At 38.8% G+C, this 24436-nt stretch overlaps 1 protein-coding gene across 1 annotated transcript in view; it reads right to left on the bottom strand.

The window, feature by feature from the left end:
- Positions 1-24436, bottom strand: part of SYNE1 (spectrin repeat containing nuclear envelope protein 1) — a 430148-nt gene that overhangs the window by 202309 nt on the left and 203403 nt on the right. The window contains exons 54-66 of the mRNA XM_058534130.1: positions 21148-21284; positions 20742-20919; positions 20088-20270; positions 15374-15517; positions 14906-15061; positions 12983-13147; positions 10869-11041; positions 9344-9497; positions 6431-6574; positions 5455-5619; positions 1598-1915; positions 501-656; positions 176-346 (exon numbers count right to left, since the gene is read on the bottom strand). Coding sequence (XP_058390113.1) covers positions 176-346; positions 501-656; positions 1598-1915; positions 5455-5619; positions 6431-6574; positions 9344-9497; positions 10869-11041; positions 12983-13147; positions 14906-15061; positions 15374-15517; positions 20088-20270; positions 20742-20919; positions 21148-21284 — 2244 coding nt within the window. The remainder of the gene's footprint in view (positions 1-175; positions 347-500; positions 657-1597; positions 1916-5454; positions 5620-6430; positions 6575-9343; positions 9498-10868; positions 11042-12982; positions 13148-14905; positions 15062-15373; positions 15518-20087; positions 20271-20741; positions 20920-21147; positions 21285-24436) is intronic.

Raw genomic sequence — 24436 nt, 5'->3', positions numbered from 1 at the left:
ATACCGCCCTCGTTAAGTGACGCATGACTGTATTTGGCGTGAAATGATGAACCAAGGATCACCAATCATACCAGGCAGGAATGAGCACATGTGTTCCCAATATCTACATGAGAGAATGGAGCAGCTGAGTGAAAGAAGAAAGGTGAGGAGACAAGTCTGATCTTTCCATGCCTACCTCCAACGTCTTCATTTTTTTCTCCATCATTGCTTTATCTACTTTATCAATTTTGGTAGCCACATTCTTGAAGTTTTTATGAGTAGAGCTGTACCAATCAGAATAGGAACTCAGGGATAATTCTGATTCCTCCAAACTCTGGATCTCTTCCTCTAGGAATTTTATTTGTTCCTTTGAAAGAAAAAAGAAAATTGAGCAGTGAATTAAAGACCTGGACCAGTGCCTTTCTTGATAAATATGTATCTTCACTGGAAGTTAATGAATGAAGAACATTCTGGATTGTGAAATTCGCTGGCCTATACTGAGAAGCTGGTGGTCCACTCACCAGCACTTGGAGAAGAAGGGCCTGGTATCTGGAAGTCAGCTGGGTGGCCTGGCAGCCCATTTGGCTGCTCACGTGGCTCTCGTCCAGGATCTCCTGTGCTCTGGTTCCTACTTCCTCAACTTCATCTCTGTATGTGGTGACTTCTTCCTGCCACTTCTGAAATGACGTAAGTATTGGAGGGGAAAGGCTCAATCTTAGGCATTCTTGAGTAAGACAAATATATATATCTTCTCAATAGTAAATGATTTTAGTGTATGTTTAGAATACTTATTCTAAGACAGAATTTTGAAAATATATCATAACATGAAAAATTGTATTACAACAATGTGATAAAAACTACATTTTTGATTTGGGCACTTTTCTGTATATATGATACTTCAGTTCAAGACAAAAATAAAATTTTTTATACCTATAATCTTTTTAATAGGAAATGATTTCAGTGTATGTTTAGAATATATTTATTCTGAGATATAATTTCGAAAATGTGTCATACATAACCTTCATGAAAAATTGTATTACAATAACATAATAAAAACTGTACACTTTATGAGTTTGAGTACTTTTCTATATATATTACACTCTAGTTAAAACATTTTAAAAAACACAGTGGTATATAGTTTAATATCTTCTGTTCTGCTTAGATAAATTTAAAATAGATAATAATAATAAAAAGAGATTCTAAAGGCTTAAGCATTATTTTAATCATGTGCACTGAATTTGCATAAAAATTATAATAAAACTAATTGTCAAGTATTATTTCAATGCATTATATTAGAGCAATTTCATATCAGAACCATAAACTTCAATAACTGCAATACTAGTATTCACGTATCTTTACAAAGCAAAGTAATAGGGTATGGGAAGAAAAATACAAGATATTTCACTAAATTTTATTTTATTAAAGACTAATTTAGGATTCTATGAAATAATTGCTCTAAGAAGAATGCTCTGCTGTAATTTATTTTAAATTTCTAGGCAAGCAGAAAGAGATTTTGCAAAATCTAAGACTTGGGCAAAGTTACTAAATCTTTTAATGAAACAAACTACGCAAGATCAATGCTACTTTGACAAAGATCTAGAATTCACACTAGCTGTACCTTCATCTGGTGTAATTGCGTCTCCTTGGTGGCCCGGTTAGACTGACGTCCGGTCCTGAGACTCACTTTCTCCTCCAGAGTTTTCAGCCATTCATCTACTTGCTGAAACTTTTGTTCCATCAGCCTCAACTTGTTGACTACATTATTGAACTGGGTCCGGGTCTCAGACAGTCTCTGCTGGTAAGCCTGCCAGTCCTGCCGGAGAGACTCTAACGCACGATCCTCCGTCTGGGGGATGCCTGAGGGTATCACGTCTTCTCTCGCGTGCAGCACTGAATTCAACAGTGCCTGCCCCTCGGCGCAGTGCACCTGTAGCTCCTGCAGGGGAAGGGGATGGCTGTCACACCTCATTCATATTTTACACCTGCACAGGTTATCACGTCTCACCCAAGCCAATGGTGCCAGCTTGGACTTCACATCAGAAAAGAATGACTTTAGTCTGCCTTACATAAAAAATGTGTACCTAACACTGAATATTGTATCCTAAGTCAGGAGAAAGATTCTGAAACATTTCCAATTAAAATAATGAAAATGGGGCATAGTGGTTAAGTTAACGCACCCCGCTTCAGCAGACCAGGGCTCGCAGGTTTGGATCCTGGGCACGGATCTACACCCACTCATCAAGCCATGCTGTGGCAGCGTCCCATATACGAAACAGAGGAAGATTGGCACAGATGTTAGCTCAGGGACAATCTTCCTCACCCAAAATAATAAAATGATAATAATAATAATCAAAATGTACAAATACACAGACACACACAGAAATACTTTTCTCAATCATCTTAAAAACAGTTTCTGAAATTTGACTTTTCAGCTTATAGGCAAAAACACTTGTGATTAAAGGGCTATTGTTTAAAAGAATAACCTAGGCTTTTTATGATTCATAATCTGTTTAAGGAGCCTAAGGCTTCTTGCTTTGACATTGGATGGGATACATGCTACGCTTGTGGTTGAGAAAGGAACAATGGAATCTCTTTTTGCTAAGGAGGGATCCTTTGCTAAAGCTGTTTTAGGGAATGTCATGGCCAAGAAAAGTTGGCCCTGGAGGGTACAGGGCACACAAACCTGGGAGGTTGAATCATCACACCTGTCCACTAGGTGCTCCCAGGTGCAAATACATTTTCCTCCACCAAAGCATAAGTCCCAAAGATCTAACCCACACATTCAATATGAACCAAGTCTTGAAGTGTATAAACTATTTTTTATAGAAAGAAAAACTCATATGCTTAAGGATGTCGGCAAAACAACATTATATACTTGTATTTCTAATGTCTAAAAAATTCATACTGTTACTTGATCTGACCATTTAAAGTTGAAAGGAACCAAGTCAAATCCCACCAAGAATGTTAAAAGTACCAACGTATTTAGTTAAAATACAGTATTATAAAAAAATCTTTGATATCAGTTCAAACCATTTGAAATTGCAGATATCTGACAATTTTTATGTAAAAAAATAGCAGTCTCATATGGTTCAAAGTAATGGATACATTCTTCCTCAACAATGATGTCCCTTCAAGAATGTATAATGTGAACATATTGTAAATGGACAAGAAGACTATATATGGTAAAATATTAATCAAAATGGCCATAAACATAAATTTTATTGCAAAATTCTTAAAATTGTTTGAGTGTTAATTTTGTAGAATCTCTTTTCTTAATTCAGAGATTGGCAAACTTTTCTGTAAGGGGCTAGATAGTAAATATTTTAGGCTTTGTTCCATATATTCTTTGCTGCTAGTACTTAACTCTGCCTCTGTAGCACTAAAGTAGCGACTGACGATACATAAACTGGATGTGGCTGTGTTCCAATAAAATTTTATTTAAAATACAATAGGCTTGTGGCCATAGGCTGTAGTTTACTGATCCTTGCTCTAATTTATTCATCTTCCCAATATATCACCCTTTCCATATTATATAACAGTTTTCTCTATTATACAAATCATCTGTGTATTAGATAAATTCTTATATGTCCCATATTTCAAGTATTCATTCTGAAGGGAAAATATGATTCAATATTTTAAAAATCTATATGTTCTATGACCCAAATTAGGCCTTCAGTTTATACAAAATAATTTGTGTATGTGGTCCACACTGCTGGCTGATCCCCACACCACTATGCCTGCTGTAGGACATTAGGATGCTGAAGAAGTTCTGCTGAGTGCAGCTGGAATATCACAATTGTCCACTACCTTTTTTTGCCACTATCGTCTTACCTCCTTTTTAACACTTGTAGCGACTCAAAATAAGACAACATAAGAATTAATGCATGGTGAAAGGAGAGGCTGGAGTTAGGTTTGGGCCACATTACTATTGACTGAAATCAAACATTTTCTTCTGACCGGAACAAGAAAAACATCTGCTGGTGATGAGTAACTTACTGGCCCAGTTCCTACACAGAAACCTAGAGAGCTTGGCATTTGCTTGCCAAGAGTGTCAGGGGTAAAGTGCTGAGAGGGGTTATTTAGCAAAAACAAAGTTAAGTCTACTAAAATAGATTACAACAGCTAAATCTGGCAGACCAGAGTATCCTACTATTTTAAAACAGAATAGATGAGATCCTTAAATAAGCTAAAGAAATTATGACCCTTCTAACTTCTACTATATATTTATTTAATGAATGGACCATCATTTAAATAAGATTTTCTCTCATCTCTTTTAGTTCTTTCTCATAACAACTCTGTGGGGGAAACTGAGTCAGAGGGGTTCTCTCTTGCTCAAAGTCACCCAGTGTCAGGTCCCACCAAGAATTAGAGACCAAGCTTCCTAACCCCAACCTTGTGCTCCTGCCATGATACCACACTCTCAAGACCTACTGAAATAGCCAGAAATTTTATATGCCAGTGACAACCATCTCAGTTGCTGCTTTTTTCGCTTTGCGTAAGCTGTAGGTACCTCGTGCTCAATCCTGAACCAATTCTAATGAGCGCTGACAGCATGTCCGTAAGTTCCAACACACAGCTGGTGGGACATGGAGTTGTCTTGTTGGCCTTTCCCCATTCTCCACTGTGTGTGGCTGGTAGTCCCTTCTTGGGGCACCTCTCTAACCCCCACCTATCTCTCTAGGTAAGATTAAGGGCCTCTCTTTGATGTTCCAGTAAGATCCCTTGCATTAGTTTTTTATTGTTCTTATCACATTGTTTATAATGATCTACCAATGGGTCTGCATTTCTCACTAGACTGTAAGTTCCCTGAAGGCAGGAATAATATTTCAATCATCTTTACCTGAAGTAACTAGCCAAGTGTCTGCACTGTATCAGGTAGTCAATAAACGATGAATGAATAAATAAATAAATGGGTTAGGACCACTTTCCCCACTTAGGTCTGCCATCTTGCTCTAAATTGCATCCTGCTTGCCTGAGCACTAGCATTTTTTCTAGCTCCTCTGATTCCTTCTTCTAGGATTCTGACCCTGGCTCTATATCTTCAGCAATGTGGGAGGTTTGGTTAAAACCAGATGGCCCAAGATGGTGCTATCAGTTTGACTTCGAGGAGTGTCACATTCTCTTGACTCCCGTTGCTAGGTCCCACATCCGACTCGATCCCTTAGGAAGCAACAGGCAGGTGAGCCAGTCAACACCATAAATTAGATCACTAGTCGTTTCCGTCAGAGGTCACCTTAGCAGCTGAACGAATTCCTCAAGTTCCAGTCCTGCTGGGTCTAAATTGCCTACCAAGTGATCTTGACTGACATACGCTACTGAGGTCCCAGAATGTTCTAGATCAGACCTTATGAGGGTTTCACTTAATACGTATAACTATTTATAGGATTTAAGGTCATATTAACTTCCCACTGCTTAAAATAATAATTCTATGTTCAGAATGAAAATTCCTTTGCTTTATGATGAAGCAGACTTTACCTGAAGATCCCGCAATGTTGTCTCATGGGTGTGGGCGTCACCTTCAAGAACTGAGTATCGGTCAAGCTTTTCTTGTTCTTGCCCTAGCCACACTTCAAATGCCTTCAGGTCCCTCTGATATTCTTGGTGCAGGCGAACTAGCTTCTCAGATTTGGTTACTGCTTCCTGTTATTAACATTTAAAAGATGATTAAGATGGGAATACATTACTACATGCAGTTTCAATGTACTGTAATAATCCACTTTTGGAATTTCAGAAAAGCATGATTATTAGATCATTGGAATATGAATGGTTTTCTGGAAGAATAAAACTTCAAGACTTATATAAAAAATATAAAAACATAATATCAGGATTAAAAGAGTTCTTCAAGATAATTTTGTTGAATTAACTTCCTGATCTCTGAATTCCTTATGAAATGTAACAAGGACATGCCAAAAAATGAATTAACTTACTGGACATAAAAATACACTTTTGCTAATGAAGAAAACTTGAATTCTCACATCATGACTTCAGTGAGGGTTTGGACTCATTACGGATATAATTTTCCATGTACTTTCTCTAGTAAAGTAGGATGTGCTCTGAAAAGTTATTTTTATTATCTTTGTGAGGACTATATGAAGAATGACAAATGTTACTGGTGATTATTTTCTGCTTTAGAAAACTCTCATCACCAGACATAATAAGGCATTTATGAGTCTTCATTGAAGCTGTCCAAAATTTTTCTTACATTGGTAAATTTCTAGGAATTTTTTGTTGAGAATTATTTTCCTTTAGTAACTTGCACATATTAACAGCATTTGAAGGTTTTTATTAGGTTTTCCCAGTGGTATATTTAAAATATTAAAATTCATTTTGCTTGTTTTTTTCTATCTGCTTTCATGAGAGTGTCATTTTTGAAAATAAATGAGTCTTTAAATATGCACAGCTCCAAACACTCCTATTTCAGTAAGTCTGCATGGAACACGGTCAGCCATACCTTGGCCCTCTCTTTGATTGCTCTGTATCGTTCCTGTAGATCCTGGAATTCTAACTGGGTGACATAGTGCTCCGTCATGCCAGCCCCTTTAACTTCAATGGTCTCCAGCAAGCTGCTGTGACTCAGAACTTCTTCATTCAGTAACTAAAGAACATTTAAAAAAATAAAGGAGTTACCATGTACATCATCATATCAATGATACTGCTAAAATTAAGATATTTTTAACTGTACAGTTGAGAAGTGATCTCAGGTTTATCTATCTGTAGATAGATAATTAGATAGATAGATAGATAGATAGATAGATAGATAGATAGATAGATGGATAGATAGATGGATAGATAGATGGATAGATAGACGAATAGATAGACTATCTATCCATCCATATATATATATATGAATGTGTGTGTGTGTGTGTGTGTGTGTATTTGATATCTGGCACAGAACTTTCTCTGAGATACTGATTCCAACTGACTTGGATATCTCAAACTTAATTTGCCCAAAAATGGGCTCCTGATCTCCACTCCATTCCCATTTTTCCCCAGCCCCCACCAAACCCCCTTCTCTTTCATTCTCTTTCCAAACAATGCCACCACTTCCCACCCAGATGGTCAATTCAGAACACTGGAAGTCACCCTTTCACCCCACACTCTGTCATTCCACCCATGATGAAATCCTGTTAGTTCTATCTCCTCACTATATGCTGACATTTGTCCTCACGTCTCCTGCAAACTCCCTAGCGCATGCTGTTATCATTTTACTTGGACTTTTGTAATATCCCACTAGGCACGTACCCTTTCACCAATTCTTGCCCCATCCCTTTTTCCATATTCCACACAGCAGCCTGAGTGATGAAAGGTGTTAAGATCATAAATGGAATCATGTCACCCCTCAGCTTAAAACATGGATTATCGTCCCAATGCTGTCAGGATCAAACGGAAAATCCTTAGGATTGCCGACATGGCGATGCATCATCTGGTCCCTGCCACCTCTGCCAACTCACCTCGCAGCACCCACTCCTGTTTATCCTCTGCTCCAGCAACACACAGCCATTCTTTTAGTTCCCCTATTGAGCCAAGCTCTCTCTCTCTTCAGGGCCTGTGGACATGCTGATTATTCCATCTGGAATGCTCTTTTCCCACCTCTTCCCCAGACTAATTTCTCTGCACTAAATTCCTTAGGGCATAGTCTACTTGTCAGCAGTTTCAGAGAGGCCTTTCCTGTCCCTCCCCCCAACTTCAAGCAATCTATATAAGCCCTGTCCACAGTACTCACTCACAGCATGCCAGCTATCACCAGTTATAGTTATTTATTCATGCATTTATTGATGAGTGTATATGTCCCCACCAGAACACAATCCGTGTCTGTTTCATTTACCCAGAATCTGGCACAATGCCTGCATGCAACAAGTTCTAAATAAATATTTCTTGAATAGATGAATAATTTAATTAATTAGGCAATAAATCATTATAATAATACTATGCAGTAGATAATTATGATTACATTAATTTTCAGATGCATAAATGAGACCCAGAAATGTTAAGTGATTTGATATAGGTCACATATGGCCTTTTAGTCATTCAAATAACTTTTGCTTGGCATTTGCTCTATGTCAGACAGAGAGCCAAATGCACAGGATATCAAGAAAATTAAGCATCTTTATCCACTGCAGGAGAGAGATACGTAAGCATATATTCTCTAAAATTGATAAAGAGACATGAACAACAGAGAACAGGAGAACAAATTAAGCCTAAGGTGGTGGTGTTATCATAGCAAAAATGACTTCTGAACTAATTCAGAAAGGTGAGTAGGAGGTTGCCAGGTGCCAGAGGCAGAGCTAGGGCATTCTGCGAAAGGAAAGAGATTCTGCCAAGGCATGGAATCTTTTAATTCCATTTAATGTGGCATGTTCAGGAAATAGTGAGAAATACAGTAAGGCTGAAGCACGCCTGGAAGGAGAGTGGGAGAGGGAAGGAAATGAGGATGGCAAAGGAGATTACTGAGATTCTGACAAACCAAGTGAGGGAGATTGGTCTGACACTGTAGACAATGGGAAGCCAACGGGGCACACAGGCAGGAAAGGGAGATGTTCCCCTTTATATGAAGAGAACAGTAGATGGACACAAGAGACAAGGCAGGAGATAGGAGTCTGTTGAAATTCAGGGAAAGAAGGATGGATTATAGTCAGGAGACATTTCTGAGATAGAATCAGCAGGACCTAATGCCTAATTCAAAGCAGGGATGAGAAAAAAGGAGCTGGGGATGACGAGGTTTCCAATTGAGGGTATTCAGTATGGGAGGACACAGATGAACTGAGATTGAGAATGTAAGAGTTTGAAGGATTTGGGGGTAAAAGAGAGTAAGAAATGCTTAGGACATGGTAAGGTTGAGGTCGAACAGGTCATCCAATGAATATGCCCTGGAGTAAGGCTGTAAAGCAAAGGTCTCCAAAATTTTATGTTTGAATACTACTATCAGTAAAAAAGAGATTTAAGAGCATATCCCCCAAATTTATTTATTTATTTAAAAACTCTTTACATGTACTGTACTAATATAAACGTTATGAAAAATGTACAAAAGTAGAAACACAAAAGGATGTGATAAAAACAAAGCATTTTTACTTCCTAATGATGAGCAGGCTGAAGATATTAAAAGATAGTACAAATTGCCAAATTTAAACGTATCATAAAACATGGGTCTATGAGGTTTTCCTGGAAGACAAATTTTCACTCACTAATAAAATAGCCACAAACAGAAGTCTGATTTAAGAAGCCATTAGAAATTATCGTCAAAGCCCAAAATATAGTTTAGCTATGTGAACAGCCCTGGGTGTATAGGTAGTCTCATTTTTGCATGACTGTGGCATTCTGAAGAAGCCTGTCAGGGAACAAATGGAATCTGGAATCCAGCTCCCACCTTGGCTTTTCCGAGAGCAGCTGTTTTCTCCCGCAGTTCTGCATACTGCCTTTCAGATTCATTCAGGCTGGCTTCCACACCGTCCATCCAGCTGGAAAACTGTCGAACATCATCCTGATAACTTGTCCACTTAGAAAGAGCTCCTTCGAGTTGACTGAAAGGTATTCGATAGAATAATAATCTATGTTGAGAAGCCTGATATATCCAATCTGCCAACCTCTATCACTGTGTCTGCTGTGTCCATTCCACTAGCAGGAAGGCCATAGATCAGGACACGGGTAGGCTTAGGGTGGGCTGAATGCCAGGGCTTATCAGATCCGAGTCTGGGTCCCAGGCAAGCATAGCCTCAGGAGGCAAGGGACAGTTAAGTCCAGGTCGACAGACAGAAAAGTGAGACTGGACATAAAACCTGGACCAGGCCACACGAGACATGGGGAGAGGCTTGAGGGCAAAACCAGGAGAGATCCTCTGGGGGTGGATTTTCGGAAGCCAAGACTCTGAACAGGAAGACAATCAATCCTTAACTCCACCTAGTTGAGCAGGGCACCCAGAGGAGAGGAAAAAAGGAATCAATAAAAGAAAGAAGGAAGAACAAAGCAAGAATAAGCACAGTGACTCTCTCGCGTGAGAAATAGGGTAATGTTCCCTGAATTGCTCTAATTATTAAAACCCGACTATTTCTCTTACAGACAAATTAAGCACTTCCTGCTCTCAATGCGGATCTTACATTTTTAACTCCATTAATCATTTGTGTCTAATTTTACAAGCAAGCTTCGGGTCCTTTTATAGCAGATACTCTGCGCTCCACCCATACATACCCTCCGACCACACCACTGCAGCACTGTGCCAACTGGACGTCCAACTGCCAGCTCTACGCACTCTTGGCTTTGCGGGTGTTCTCTGGTCCCTGGTGCCCTCTCAGCTTGAGGGCGATGCTGGCAAGAAGTGCCAGGGATTGTTGCCCCCTGGGGACAGCCCTCAACTGCCCTCCTGACTCATGGGAGTTTGTTTAACAAGATTCCAGCTCCCCTGCCCTCAGTGGGTAACTCCCAGACACACGTTCTACACAGGCTCCCAGCATCGCCGGGCCAGATTAAGTTCTAGCTGCCCACCGCAGTAACTTGTTTGATAACACACCCTTTATTGGCTGCCCTCCCTTCCTCGACTCTCTTTCTCATCCCCTAGTGGTGTTTCCTGGGGTTACTTCCCAAGTAAAGTACTTGGTTTTAACTAATATATTTTTGCATGGTGAAACATTTATTTATCTTTTGACTTTTTAAGCAGTCAACAACAACAAAAAGAAACATGTAGTTATAGATATTTTAAAACATAGGCATAGTATTGCAAGTCAACCTAAATGCAAGATTGTACCTGCCAGTTTCTTTTGTTCTAATAAGAAAAAACTGAGAGAAGGAGGGAAGGAGGAAGGGAGAGAAAGAAGAAAGCCCCAGGAGCAGTCTGTTACTGAGCTATTATATTGATCTTTTAGTAATGGCTTCGCAGTAGTGGCTCTAGTATCACTTACCTTTTACACCGAATCCCTGCAGACAGGAGGGCAGCCCACATATCCTTCACACTCTGCAGCTGCTGCTGAATGGCAGGAATGCCTTCCGGAGAGGTGCTCTGAAGGACAAACTCCCCTCTGGTCACTATCATTTTCATCTGGATCTCTTTTTCCTGTTTCACTGATAACAGAGCCTGTAAAAACAAATACAGAAGTCCTTTGTCATTTGCATGCTTAACATTTCTGACTTCAAATATTGCAGGGCTCCAGAAGACAGCAGAATGACATGCAAGTGCGTTGAGCCCTGGATCGCTCAGGCTGATCTGGTGGAGGGTGGGAGAGTCATTTGCTGGTGAGGGCCAGAAACCGGTCACCAGTCACCCACTGGTCTCAAAGTGGCCTTGACTTTTCAGGTCTCAATTCTTCTCTGAATAATCCCTTCTTTCCACTAAAGTTTTAGTTCACTGGTTTGTAATAAGAGAAAAATAGGCTACAATAGAATTCGTGAATTCTCAAAGGTCACAGGATGAAGAGCTTCATAGATGTTAAGGTCTCCAGCACAACAAACCTAAGGAAGTAGATTAATCATATCATATATTAATTTATATATTTCAAGCACTATTCTTTTTCTATATAAAAAGGAAGGTTTGAATTCAAAGTTTAAAACTGATGTTATCCCCTAAAAGGCAGAGCTTCATCGCTCTTCCTAATGTGGACTCGCTAACACCTACAAAGTCAGCTTTACCCATCAGTTTTTGCTGCAGCAAGAAGGAACTGCTAGCAATTTGTCACACACATGCTGTTTGTTTTCCTAGGCTTTTCTCATGCTGGTACCATTCTCAAATCTCGGTTTAGTGTCAGACTTTCTGAGAAACCTGCTCTGACTCTCAAGCCTGTCCCTCCTGCACCATCCACTCCTGCGTGTGTATGATTCTGTAAGCATATGCCTATCTGTTATTATTCTCTTCTCTGTTTCAGCCTCCAGCCTCAGACAATGAAGCCCTTGAGGACAATGACCATATTCTACTCACTTTTGAATCCTTGGTGTCAAGACAGAGTGCCAGTTTCTTAGAAGACACCCAGTCTATGAATGAGAGGTGAATGAATGCAGAATAATTATTTTATCACAAATGTAAAATAGAACTAGTATCTTGGGATGAGAGAAGAATTGACTAAATGATACAGGCAGGCAAGTGAGTTGAACAAGATGGGAAATGTTTTGCTCTATAAAATGTTTTATCAAAGTATTTGCTCAGAATAAATGTGTCTGTGATGTAATTTGAAACTAGACTCTTAACTGGCTATATCAAGCAAGTAACCACACTTGGGATGTTATTTTCTTTTTTCTTGTCTCTAAGGAAGACTGCCTCTGAGCTAACATCCATTGCCAATCCTCTTGTTTTTTTTTTTTCTGAGGAAGGTTAGCCATAACCTAACATCCACTGACATTCCTCCTCTTTTTGCTGAGGAAGACTGGCCCTGGGCTAACCTCCGTGCCCATCTTCCTCTACTTTATATGGGACACCGCCACAGCATGGCTTGACAAGCCGTGCTTTGGTCTATGCCTGGGATCCGAACCTGCTAAACCTGGGCCACGGAAGGGGAGTGCGTGAACTTAACCACCATGCCAGTGGGCCAACCCCATATTTTTTTAAAATTATTTTACTGAGGTCATATTGGCTTGTAACACTGTAAATTTCAGGTGTACATTATGATATTTCAGTTTCTGCAGAGACTGTATCATGTTCACCCTCAATAGTCTATTTTTTATCTGTTACCATACACATGTGCCCCTTTACCCCTTTCGCTCTCCCCAAACCCCCATCCCCTTTGGTAACCACTAACCTGTTCTCCTTATCTATGTGTTTATCTTCCACATACGTGTGAAATGGTATGGTATTTGTGTTTCTCTGTCTGGCTTACCTCACTTAGCATTTAGGGGTGAACGTGTCTGGGGTCAAATGATTCAGGAACACTTAGGTAAGGCCATCCTTTGCAAAGAGAGTCACACTCACAGAGCATTCTTCTATTTCTTGTGGGGAGAGCGTGACATAATCACACCAGGCAGGCGGAGACGAGAAATTTTGAGAAAAACAAATTCTGTAAATTAGAGAAATTTCTCTAAAAATGCGCACCTCAAGCTTCAGCATCCTGCTGTCCAGCACGCTCTTGTCTGATGTTGGGTGGCAGTAAGAATCCAGCATGTGAACCGCATCTGTCATCCAGTCTTGTAGTTCCTTAATCCCGAGGGAGAACTGATTGTGTTCTGCAACAATTCTATCCAACCTTGACACTTTCTCCTGGAAATGACAGAAATCATTTTCCAGCTGTCCATTCCACAGAGACTTCACAGCCTAAAGCTACTCAACTTGTAAAGCTCCCTGTTTGGCTCAAATAACTACAATCAGCCATAGGTTCATATGCTGCACAGATCTGATACAAGTCTGTATTAATCTGGGAGATGTGTGAAATATCTTTGTAAATAGTAAAAATATGAGAATAATTGGATCAAAAAGCAGAAAACTTACAATTACAATTTATTGCCCCTCAACTTTGTCGTTATTCATCTTTATGAGAGTTGTGACATTTTTTCAGAATCAGTAAAATTTCTGCCTCATGCCTTGTCTGGGAGACGAATCAAAGTAATTTCTAGCTTTCACATATCACATTTGGCTCAACTGATACCACATACCCACACGACCTACACTGTAGCCAGTTCTAAGTCAACAGTTATCTGAGATTTTGTAATATCCCTACATTTTAAAAATTGGGACCATAAATATGATTTTATTTATTTATTTTTTTAATTTTTTATTTATTTATTTTTCCCCCAAAGCCCCAGTAGATAGTTGTATGTCATAGCTGCACATCCTTCTAGTTGCTGTATGTGGGACGCAGCCTCAGCATGGCCGGAGAAGCAGTGTGTCGATGCGCACCCGGGATCCGAACCCGGGCCGCCAGCAGCAGAGCGCGCGCACGTAACCGCTTAGCCACGGGGCCGGCCCTGATTTTATTTCTTAATTCAAGGTTATATCCAACACAGTGAAGATTTTATGAATATAGTTTACAGCTCTTAAAGCATTCAAATATCTATTGATTTTTGGTATCTAAATAATTACAAAGGAATCGAAAGATGTCCTTAATTCATTCTAATTTTAGATATGTGCCAGATTTTCTAAAGACAAAAGAAGGTAACTTATGCATAGAAAAAACATGGATGTAAACACAGACTATTTACTCCAAGACCTATACTACTGGAACTGTCTCAACAATATTTTATTGAAGACTCAAATTAGCAGACCAGAAGTAAGTCCACACTAAAATAGGTGAAGCCAAGGTACAGTAGGTTCTTTACATTCTAAAATCTGAAATGCAAAAGAGAAACATAGGGAACAAATGTTACAAGGTGGGCCTGCCCCACAAAGTTCAAGATGGCTCTGCATTATACCAGCTGAATGCTCTAAATGAGGTCAAAGTGCAACCCCATTCACTTCTTTCTAAGCTGGTAGAAGAGAGATTTAATCAGTTATATGAATCATTGCCAATTTTGAACTCTGCTCTAGAATCTGAACTGAACCTCTCAATCAACACATCCTTGACAACTATACAACGAATATAAAGAATTTAGACAGATTTTAAAAAATATCCCAAACTCACTATATTTAGTCCACTAAAATTTAAACTGCTTTGAATTCATGTTTTTCTAAAGTACTTTAACGCGAGCTTCTTTAGACCCCAAATTCTGAATGTTTGCCTTACGTGTATGCTTTGAGTCTTCAAAATAAGAGCCCTGGGGAACACACCATTTCAGTATTAAAGGGAGTATTTTGTGCAATAATAGAGATTGGAAGTCACTTCAATCTTGGAAATTCCCTTGCTCTTTTCAACCACACGACGACGCAGCACGAATGTTTGTCTCGGGTTACAAGGCTGGGAATAGCCCTTAGAGGCCTATGCCCGGTCTGGGCTTGTCAGGCTGACACCCCGCACGGCCCTACGGAGACTGCAGATTTGTGAGCTCTGTACCGCACTCACACACAGCACATGGCAGGCGTTACCTTCGTTAAATTGCTTAGAGCTAGATACTGAGAAGACAGTTGCGACACTCGGTGCATAAAGCTCTTGCTGGTAGCTTGTCCCTCCCACAGCCTCTGAGCCTTCTCTTTTAGCCTGTTGAGCTGAGGTTCGTAGCAGTTTATTTCCTCAAGGACAGACTGAAAAGCACAAGCAGGTTACTATTAACAGGCGGGGGGAAAGCACACGGCGGACGAAGCTTTGGCCCAAAGAACACGGAAATAAACACTGGCGAGCAACACGTGTGCCCTGAAGCCTTCATTATTTCCAAGCTACACACAATATAGACTACGGGATGGAAACAAATCATACTTAAAGGAAAGCCAGAAAACAGAAAATCTGTCAGAAAGAGGGAAAGGACACACTATACTCAAGGAGGGTGAGCTAACTCCAGGATGCTCGGCATGCACCTGAATGCACAGAGGATGGGGATAAGGACGTGGTCTTCTCACCTGGAGCTTCTGCTGTTCTCGCCTCTTCGCTGGCAGATCATACAGGCGGTTGCTGCTTTCCTGCACCATCTTTTCAGTTTTACTCAGCCAGTCCTGTACAGGCTCAGCACTTACTTCAAAGTCCTTCATTTGGATCTTTAGATTCTATGAGGTTTTAGATAGTGTGAGGGACACACGCAAAAATTTTAATAGCAAGTCCAAAGTCCTTCACTTGGCGTTCAATCTGGCCCCATTGCCCTCCCTTCCCCTTCTTTCCATGTTCCCAGTGTCTAGAATATTTTATTTTTCACCTTGGCGCCTGTATCATTTATGAACATCCTTTAAAAGTTTTTTATGGCCCTACTTTTTAAAAAACGAACTTTTCCCTAGTTATCCAGCCCACCTCAGAGTTCACACCCACTTCTCAACTTCTATGGCATTGTTTTTTATTTGTTGTTAGTGCTGTGGATTCTGACTCCTAGTGACTCTGTGTCCAGCACAGCAGAACTCTGCCCAATCTTTTTGTGTCATCCTCTCCCCTTCCAGCACTATATCAGACAGTGCTCCACTGCTATTTATAGGGTTTTCATGACCAATTCTTTCAGAAGCGGGCGGTCAGGTCCTTCTTCCTAGTCTGTCTTAGTCTGGAAGCTCTGCCGAAACCTGTCCACCATGGGTGACCCTGCTGGTATTTGAAATCCTGGTGGCATAGCTTTCAGTATCACAGCAACACGCAGCCACCACAGTACAACAACCGACAGATGGGTGGCGTGGTTTCCTGACCAGAAAATTAACCTGGGCCGAGGCAGTGAGAGCACCGAATCTTAACCACTAGACCAGGGCTGGCCATTGCAGTCTATATCAGTCACTATAACTTTATCATAGACTGTGTTGGATTGTGAGTTTTCCTCTCGTGTAGGCATGCCTCATCTCCACAGCTGGATTACAGGCTCCATGAGGAGAGGGCCTGTGCCTAACTCTTCCTGGGACACACCATGGTATCTTGTAGGAATATAAATAAATATTAGCAAACATTTTGTCGATTTTGATTGATGATGAGATAAGAAATAGCATATGGTTTATATGCTTATTATATTTTTAATAAACAATTTGTTTATTATAATTTACAAAGACAGAAGAAATACCAAAGAGTGGTCTATGTTTATTACATAAGAATGTTGTGATTACTTCCATAGATACTTTGTAGGTATTAATAGCTGAAAACGTATTTGATAAACTTTTACATAGTGCTATTTCACTTTAGAAAGGTGTCTATATCCTATATCCACTGTCTAAAAGTGCTAGATTGGGGGCCAGCCTAGTGGCATAGTGGTTAAGTTTGCACACTCCACTTTGGTGGCCCTGGGTACGTGGGTTCAGATCCCAGGCACAGACCTACATACTGCTCATCAAGCCATGCTGTGGCAGCATCCCACATACAAAATAGAGGAGGATTGGCACAGATGTTAGCTCAGGGCCAATCTTCCTCATCAAAAAAATAAAAAGAATAAAAGTGCTACATTGAAGTGAATTTGAAATTTATGCTATCACATGAGCAACTCTTTTAAATTAATCAGAGCTTTAGGTAAATTGTCAAAGATCAAGTCTATGAAGGTTAGCTGAAAAATCTAAGTGGCAAGGATTGCAGGAGCCTGAGGGAGAATGGCTCCAGGTTCCATCCATATCCAATCTGGGGTGTCTACCACGTGGGGATAGTCATGCCTGCCATAGTCACTCTCAGGGAGATGGATTAGCTATGGGAATGCTTTGGAAAATTAAAAGTGCTTCACAAATGGAAGACACCAATATAACTCCTGGTGTACTTTACTAAAATGTAAGTGTCATGAGGGCAGGGATTCTGTTCTGTTTTAGTCTCTGCTGTATCCCCAGAGCCTAGAATAGTCTTTGGCAAATGCAAGATGCTCAATGAATAGTTGTTGATTAATTAAATAAATTCATAAATTCAAGGTGTTTCCATCTTCCTGCTACTAGAGTCTTGGGGCCACTAAAGGGCAAACTAGGGACTATAACGAGGAATTTAATTCTACAGGACTGAGGAGTAGAGCATTAGGGGCTCAGTCACAGATATGATACAAGAAAGTTCTAGTCTAAGGAGTGAAGTCACAAGGTCTGAGCAAAGGCCCTGGGACACATGAATAAAGACAGCTTGATACTAAATCAAGCAACTCTCAACATTCCTCATATACTTCCTATAGACAGAGGTGTGTGCTTTCCCATTTAAATCTTCATTCTGTATTCTTTTCCAATTATTTCTCCCATAGCTTCAATGACCACCCACAAACTCTTAAATTTATAGAATTGTATTTATATAATACTTTAAAGGAGTGCCTGGGTTGGAAGCTTGTCTCCATCACCTACTAGCTGTGAGAACTTGGTAGATTATTTAACCACCTTTTGCTTTAATTTCCTCATCCACAAAACAGAAACAAGAGTGCTCCTACCTCCAAGAATGGCTATGAAGATGAGATGCGTTAATATATGTTAAGTGCCCACAACAGTGCTCAGCACTGGTAGAAGTTCACTATCACTGTTGTTCTAGCTCTACCCTCTCTCTCGAGTTTTGCACTCATTTTAACTGCTATATTCCTGGCCATTATCCACTGAATATCTCGCAGGCACATCAAATTTAACATATATTAAATTGAATTAATTTTTGCTACCCCCTCCAAAACTGCTTTTCCTACCATATTCATGTCTCAGTTGATGGTGTCACCATTCATGCCATCTTCTAAACTAGAAACTAAAGACTCAAACTTAATTTCTCCTTCTTCTCTGTGCCCCTCATCAAATTAGTTACCAACTCCTGTTGTGTTTTACCTTAGAGATAAATTCTCCATCCATTATCATTTCCTTAATTCAGGTCCTCATCTGTCTCATCTGGACCATTATGGAAAGCTTTCTCTGGTCTTCCAGCTACACTATTCCCCATTTTGGTCTACACTGTGGTCAGAGAGGTGGCAGGTTTATTCTAGTTTAAAGACCTGTAGGTTCCTCATTCAGCCTTTCTCAACCAGGATTCTGGAAGGGAATTATGCCCTAGAGTCCTAAAGGCTCCACTGTGTGTAACGAATTACCTTCTCTCCTCTGCATCTAGAATAGTATGGGTTATGTCTCAGCCTTGAGAAAATAGATGTTTTTCAGGGGTTCAGATAAGGAACCTTGATTGAAGTTCAAGGTCAGAGTGCTTAGTACACAAGATATTTCACATCTGGAGCTAATCTTTGCCTCCAGTCTTATCCTCACTGCTCTTCCTGCAAACCCCCAGGTGGATATCACACTTCTCAAAGAACTCCATTCAGAGTCATCACTCATGACTCCCTGGCCCCGTGCTTTCAATTCCTCCCACCCGAAATGCATGCTGGCCTTGGCAATTTCAAAGAATATTTAGCCTTCAAGATTCAGTTAAAATGTCACCTCTCTGGAAACCTTCCTTGACTTCTCCAAATAGAGTTAGTTGCATCCTTTTTTGAGTGACTACCATATCTTGAACCTACCTATATTATACTGCAATCATCTCTTTATATACTGTTTGCCCCTTTAGAAAGTGAATTCCCTGATGAAAAGGAAAAGACTAACCCTTTTGTATTCCTAACATAACGAATGGCACATAATAGGCATTATGTGTCTATTCCTAACAGAATGGAAGAAAGGAAAGAAGGACGGAAGGAAGGAAGGACGGAAGGAAGGAAGGAAGGAAGGAGGGAGGGAGGGAAGGAAGGAAATTCCTGACCTACCCATCTACTCTTGAGCATTTCTTGAACTAGATAATCTTGCAATCAATGCTACATGTACTAGACTCAATAGCAAACACTTCAGAGCTCAGGCCACATTACAGTAATGATCCCTGCAGGGTTTAAGAGTAAATTTCGAAACACTGCACAATGATAATCACTCTCTATTAAATGGAGGATGCCTGCCATGAAAGAATAGCCACCATTACAAAGGAGAACTACAATGGTCTTGGGTTAAGAAAGATCTGGGGAAATACACATTTGCTTTTCTAGATATTCATTCTCTATCACTATTTTTTTCCATCCTGCAATAATTGTGGTCATAATCCAATTAAGGATCTATTCTGCCAGGAAGTATTATTTTAAAAAGAAAAAAATACTCCCCACGCCTCTAAATTTTCCTCCAAGAGAAGAGTTGGTACACAAAAAAGATTATCTCACAAGAAGAAAATAATTGCATTGTGGTGGTAATTATGTTACAATTACAATAAATTTAACTTATGCAGTCTCTGCATAAAATGAAATTGCATATCATTGTCTCTTTGCATACTTAACTCCTAAAAACCTACTACTTGATATCTGCATCAGTTATAATATTTCCTCTCATCCACAGCATTTTGTAGCCTTGCATAGATATGTTTGTTCATTCTCCTAGAACAACTCCCCAAATTCAGGGGTTTCAAATGAAAGATTAAGTGATATGTTTAAATGTAAAACCAGTTGTTCCTGGTGAGATGGGGCACGGACAAGTCTATGATAACAGCCCCAACCATGCAAGAAGCTATTTAATTCCTCAGTGAGGCTCACACTTCTAACTTTGAGCTGTTTGTTACAGTTATCCAGTTATCTATTTATATTCAGAGAGGGATGACCAAACCATTGACAAGCGTACTTGGATGCTGAAAGTGTGGTTTAACTAACAACCACAACATCAACAACAACAAACAACACAGAACATGTCCACATGGTTGGCTATATTATACCTCTAGGGCAGATTCCTTTTGGTGGAGATTTGAATGAAAATTTTTCCAATCTTCTTTTGCAGTCGCAATTTTGGCCTGGATACCATTAGCTTGCTCTTTGGTCAACAGAGTACTCAAAAGTTCTCCTTTAGACAGCATTGTGTTTAGCTTATGCTGTCCATTTTCACTTTCTGACAAAAATTCCTATAAAGAAAAAGGTGAGATTAGATATAATAAAATGCTCTGTGCTTTAAAATACATTGATTTTTCTACTTGCTTCTCATTAAAATCAAAGAGAAGAAATAAACACTTTTTATTGTATATATTAAGTGACTAAAATTCTTTTACCCTATCTGTACATTGGGAATAATAATCTTATGTACCTGATTTGGTTACTGTGAAAATTAAATGAGAAAATGAATTTAGGGTGCTCAGGTTCAATGCCTTTCACATAGAAAGAGCTTTTATTATTAACAAAATCTCTTTTATATATAAAAATAGCATGCATTTATATGAAAGGACTAGTTTCTCTTCACATACATCAATTGTTTTAAACAGGGATTTACTTTAAACTTGTTTCTTACACAAAACTTTAATATGCATATAAAAAGATCTAGACACATCTTTTTAATCCACTTAAGCACCCTTATTAGAATTAATTGATAACACTCTTACCTGTATTTTCTGAAGACTTGTTGAAACTTCACTAATATTTTGAGGTATATCAAAGCATTTGGCGGTAGTGGTCTTTGCATTAACCAACCACTGCTGGAAATCCTTGAAGGCTCTTCGAAATCTTTGTTGTAAAATCTGTTCTTTATTCTGACAGCCCTTGGATGCTTGCAAACAAAGACTAAAACCATGATTTAAAACATTTAATGGAAGGAAAGAAATGATAAAGTAGATCAAAATAATGTTTTATAGAATCAACAGTTCCTAGAGTTTGCACTCACATCATTTAGTAAAGTATTTAATGATTAATTAATTAATATTATTATTGAAATCACACCTTAAAATAAACAAATCTTTAGCTGCTTCTTTGTATGAAAATATTTTGAACACCAATAAGGTTCATGCTCACCAATTATATTCTTTAATCAAGCCAGAAACTTTCCCACTGTATGTACTCAGGTCTCCGGAAAATCGACAAAGTTCATTCAGCTGAGACTTGAGATCCTCAGTCTTAGGCTCTGCTTTCTGTAGAGCATCCAGTATCTCCTATTAGGAAATAACAGGACAGACAAGCAAGCATTCAAATTGGGTAATTTCCACATCCTGATACTATATGTGCATAAATCATATTATAAATTATTAGTGAAGGAAAAAACCAACATAGTAGATTCAGTAAAGAAATAAGGTCTATTTTCAGGATTTCCCATAGCAAATAATAGCACTTGGCTAATTTGCATCCTTTTCTAGGCATGGATAGGCACTCCAGCATCCAAGGTTGCCTTACGAGGCAAACGATGCTATGGCAAATGATCAAGTGGCCAAATAACTTAAAGCGGGACGAGAAAAAGTAAAGAAAAAAATAACTTAAATTGTTTAAAAACAGTCTGGCTAGGCCATTGGAAGATATGTATATTGTTTAAAGGTGAAGAGAAATCACTTCAAAGCAAAGAAGTAGTTATTTTGGATTAAAATATACATAGCAATTGATTTTATGTAGTATATACAGTTAACTTTCACAGTAAAAATTTCTTATAACCCATAGGTCAGATTTAACTAGTAATTCATTCATTTCACAGTTTCATTCATACAGTCATCAAATATTTGCTAAATGTCTGCTATGTGCCAATCATTTTGCTGGATCCTCGGACCTCCAAAATGACTAAAGGTCTGATTCTTGCACTTGACGAGCTCACAATTTAATGGAGGAGAGAGACACATGAATGATCACAGTGCTGTGAATATCCAATCCAAAAATAAAGTCTTGGGACTTGACAAGTACACCTCTGAAATCAAGGCCATGGTCCACTGAGTTATGAATGGTGCTCTGCAAACAGAACATTCTTATAAGATTGGCACAAAGAGCAAATGAGATCAAATTAGCACAATTCCTGGCACACTGCTAAGTGCCTAATTATTAAAAACAGCAGGTAAACAACTCCCAAATATTTAAAGGGGACTGTGTGGATAATGGTCCACCAAGGTAAACAAAAAAATTAAGGAGGAGGGGCAAGAAGATGAGTAACTACTCAGACAGCTGTTGCTGTTACTATTCTCATCCTCAGAGATATTTATCGAGACGTGGCCTAGATTTATAGAAAACCACACCCCTCAACAAACCAGGGCTGTGTGCATTCCTCATCCTCTGATCCTCGTAAATAGCACCACTGTCCTCCCAATGATCTAAATCATGAAACTAAGCATCATCTTGGCCTCCCTTGTTTCCCTTCTCTCTCCATGCAAGAGAAAGGAGGTCTGGTCTAGTCTATATCTTAGAGAGCTCTTTAACCAGTTACCTCTCTTCCTCTGCATCTTGACTCCCCAGTCCCCACGTACATCTGTCATTTCTTTCTGGAATGGCCCAATATCTTCTTAAGTTGAATCCTGTTCTCTAGTTTTCTGTCTTGTTTTTTCTCATTCTTCAGTAATTTTGAATCTTGATGCTGTTCTTCCCCCTCACCCATCTGGTCAATTTGTACTTGTACCTCAAGACTCAGCTCAAATAATGACTCTTCTAAGGATTCTCTGCCCTCCTTCCCACCTATTAGGGGCTTCTCATTTGAGGACACACAGCACCTTGTCGGCACTTATTACAACGCAGCATCCCCGTTGGTTTTGAATTTATTGGCCTTTCCACCTAGACTGTGATTCTGAGAGGAGGGATGGTGTTCTCTTTGTTTTAAAATTCTTTATTTAGCTTAGTGTCTGAGCCAGAGGAGTCTAAAATATTGTTATTTTCAAAATTCATAAATAATAACTAGAAGTTTCTGTCTGAAACTCCAGACGCTAAACTAGTAACAACTATTTTACACCACATTGAACCTTTTATTTAAGGGAGAACATTATAAGAACTAAAGAGATTTACCAGAGATTCAAATTAGTCACATTAGGCGATATTAGTCAAATTATATATCAAAAGTGAAAAGCTTTTGACCAAAGCATTATACTAAGAAAAATTCTATAACTTCATTATAAATTAAAGCATTTTAGTAGAGTCTTCCATTTTACAAATATCAGGTCACATACTTTTGTTCCAGTTAAGGCCTAGAATGCATCTTTTTGTCCTTAGAGGTTACACAGGTTAAGAAAATTGCTAAATTTCCAACACTAATAACCCAATGGATATTAAAAGATATGAGTTTTGCAAACGCCGTGAACAAAATTTTTTACAACATGATTTTACATAGTTTATAGATGATGATTTTTGTTTTTAAAAGGATTTCTTGGGTATCATCACTTAATTACAGAAGAGAAAGTAAATACTTGCGAAGGTTCCTGATTATGATGATGATCTGCAAAATGACAAGTCCTCCATAACAGTAAAACAATGCCACAAGAACGCCAGCAAATTATTATTTTGTAAAATTTTACTGTAATGGAAGTATTTTCTCCACTTTAAAAATTTTTTTTTAATTTTTCCTAGATTTCTTGAGACATAATTGACATAAAACATTGCATAAGTCTAAAGTATACAACATGTTGATTTGATACATTTATATATTGCAAAATGATTACCATCATAGCATTAGCTAACACCTCCATCCCATCACATAATTACCATTTTTTCTTTGTGGTGAGAACATATATTATCTCCATTTTTAGATAAAATACCATTATTAGGAATAAGAGAAAATCTGAATATTGAAAGACAATGTAGTACTGTCATCAAAAGCCTGGGCCACATCTGGAAGTAGATCTAAGCAGAGGGCTGTCATCTTTGAATTGTTAGTACAATTAAAAATCTATATTCACTTCTGCATTATCATGTGTGTTTCTTATAGGCCTCACCTAATATTTTCACTAATAGTATAAATATAAAAAGTGATAGCTCAGAATAGTAATATAATTTAAGTACAATTAAATCTTTTAAAAAATTTCACTGATATTAACGGAAGAAAAAGGAAGGAAACAAAAAAGAACTAAACATTGTAACTGATTTTTTGATACCAGCGTGAATAACACTGACCACATGGAATAATTACCAACTTCCTTGTTCCTGTTTTATGGAACTGCATTCCAGGCTTTATTCTGGGGCTTAAACTTAAAGGATAGGAAAAGCATCAGAAAAAAAAAACCCTAGAAACATTATAAATAAAATAGTATAAAGAGATGATCATAAAGTTTTATTTTAAGGTGTGCTATATGTGTTTTAAGTACTTGATTTAAAACAAGAGAATGTTGGAAATACTACATGACTTTCT

The sequence above is a fragment of the Diceros bicornis genome, chromosome 39 (assembly GCF_020826845.1).
Source record: "Diceros bicornis minor isolate mBicDic1 chromosome 39, mDicBic1.mat.cur, whole genome shotgun sequence".
Classification (NCBI taxonomy): Eukaryota; Metazoa; Chordata; class Mammalia; order Perissodactyla; family Rhinocerotidae; genus Diceros; species Diceros bicornis.
Note: the sequence above shows the minus strand (reverse complement) of the source record. Positions and strands in the feature narration are given on the sequence as shown.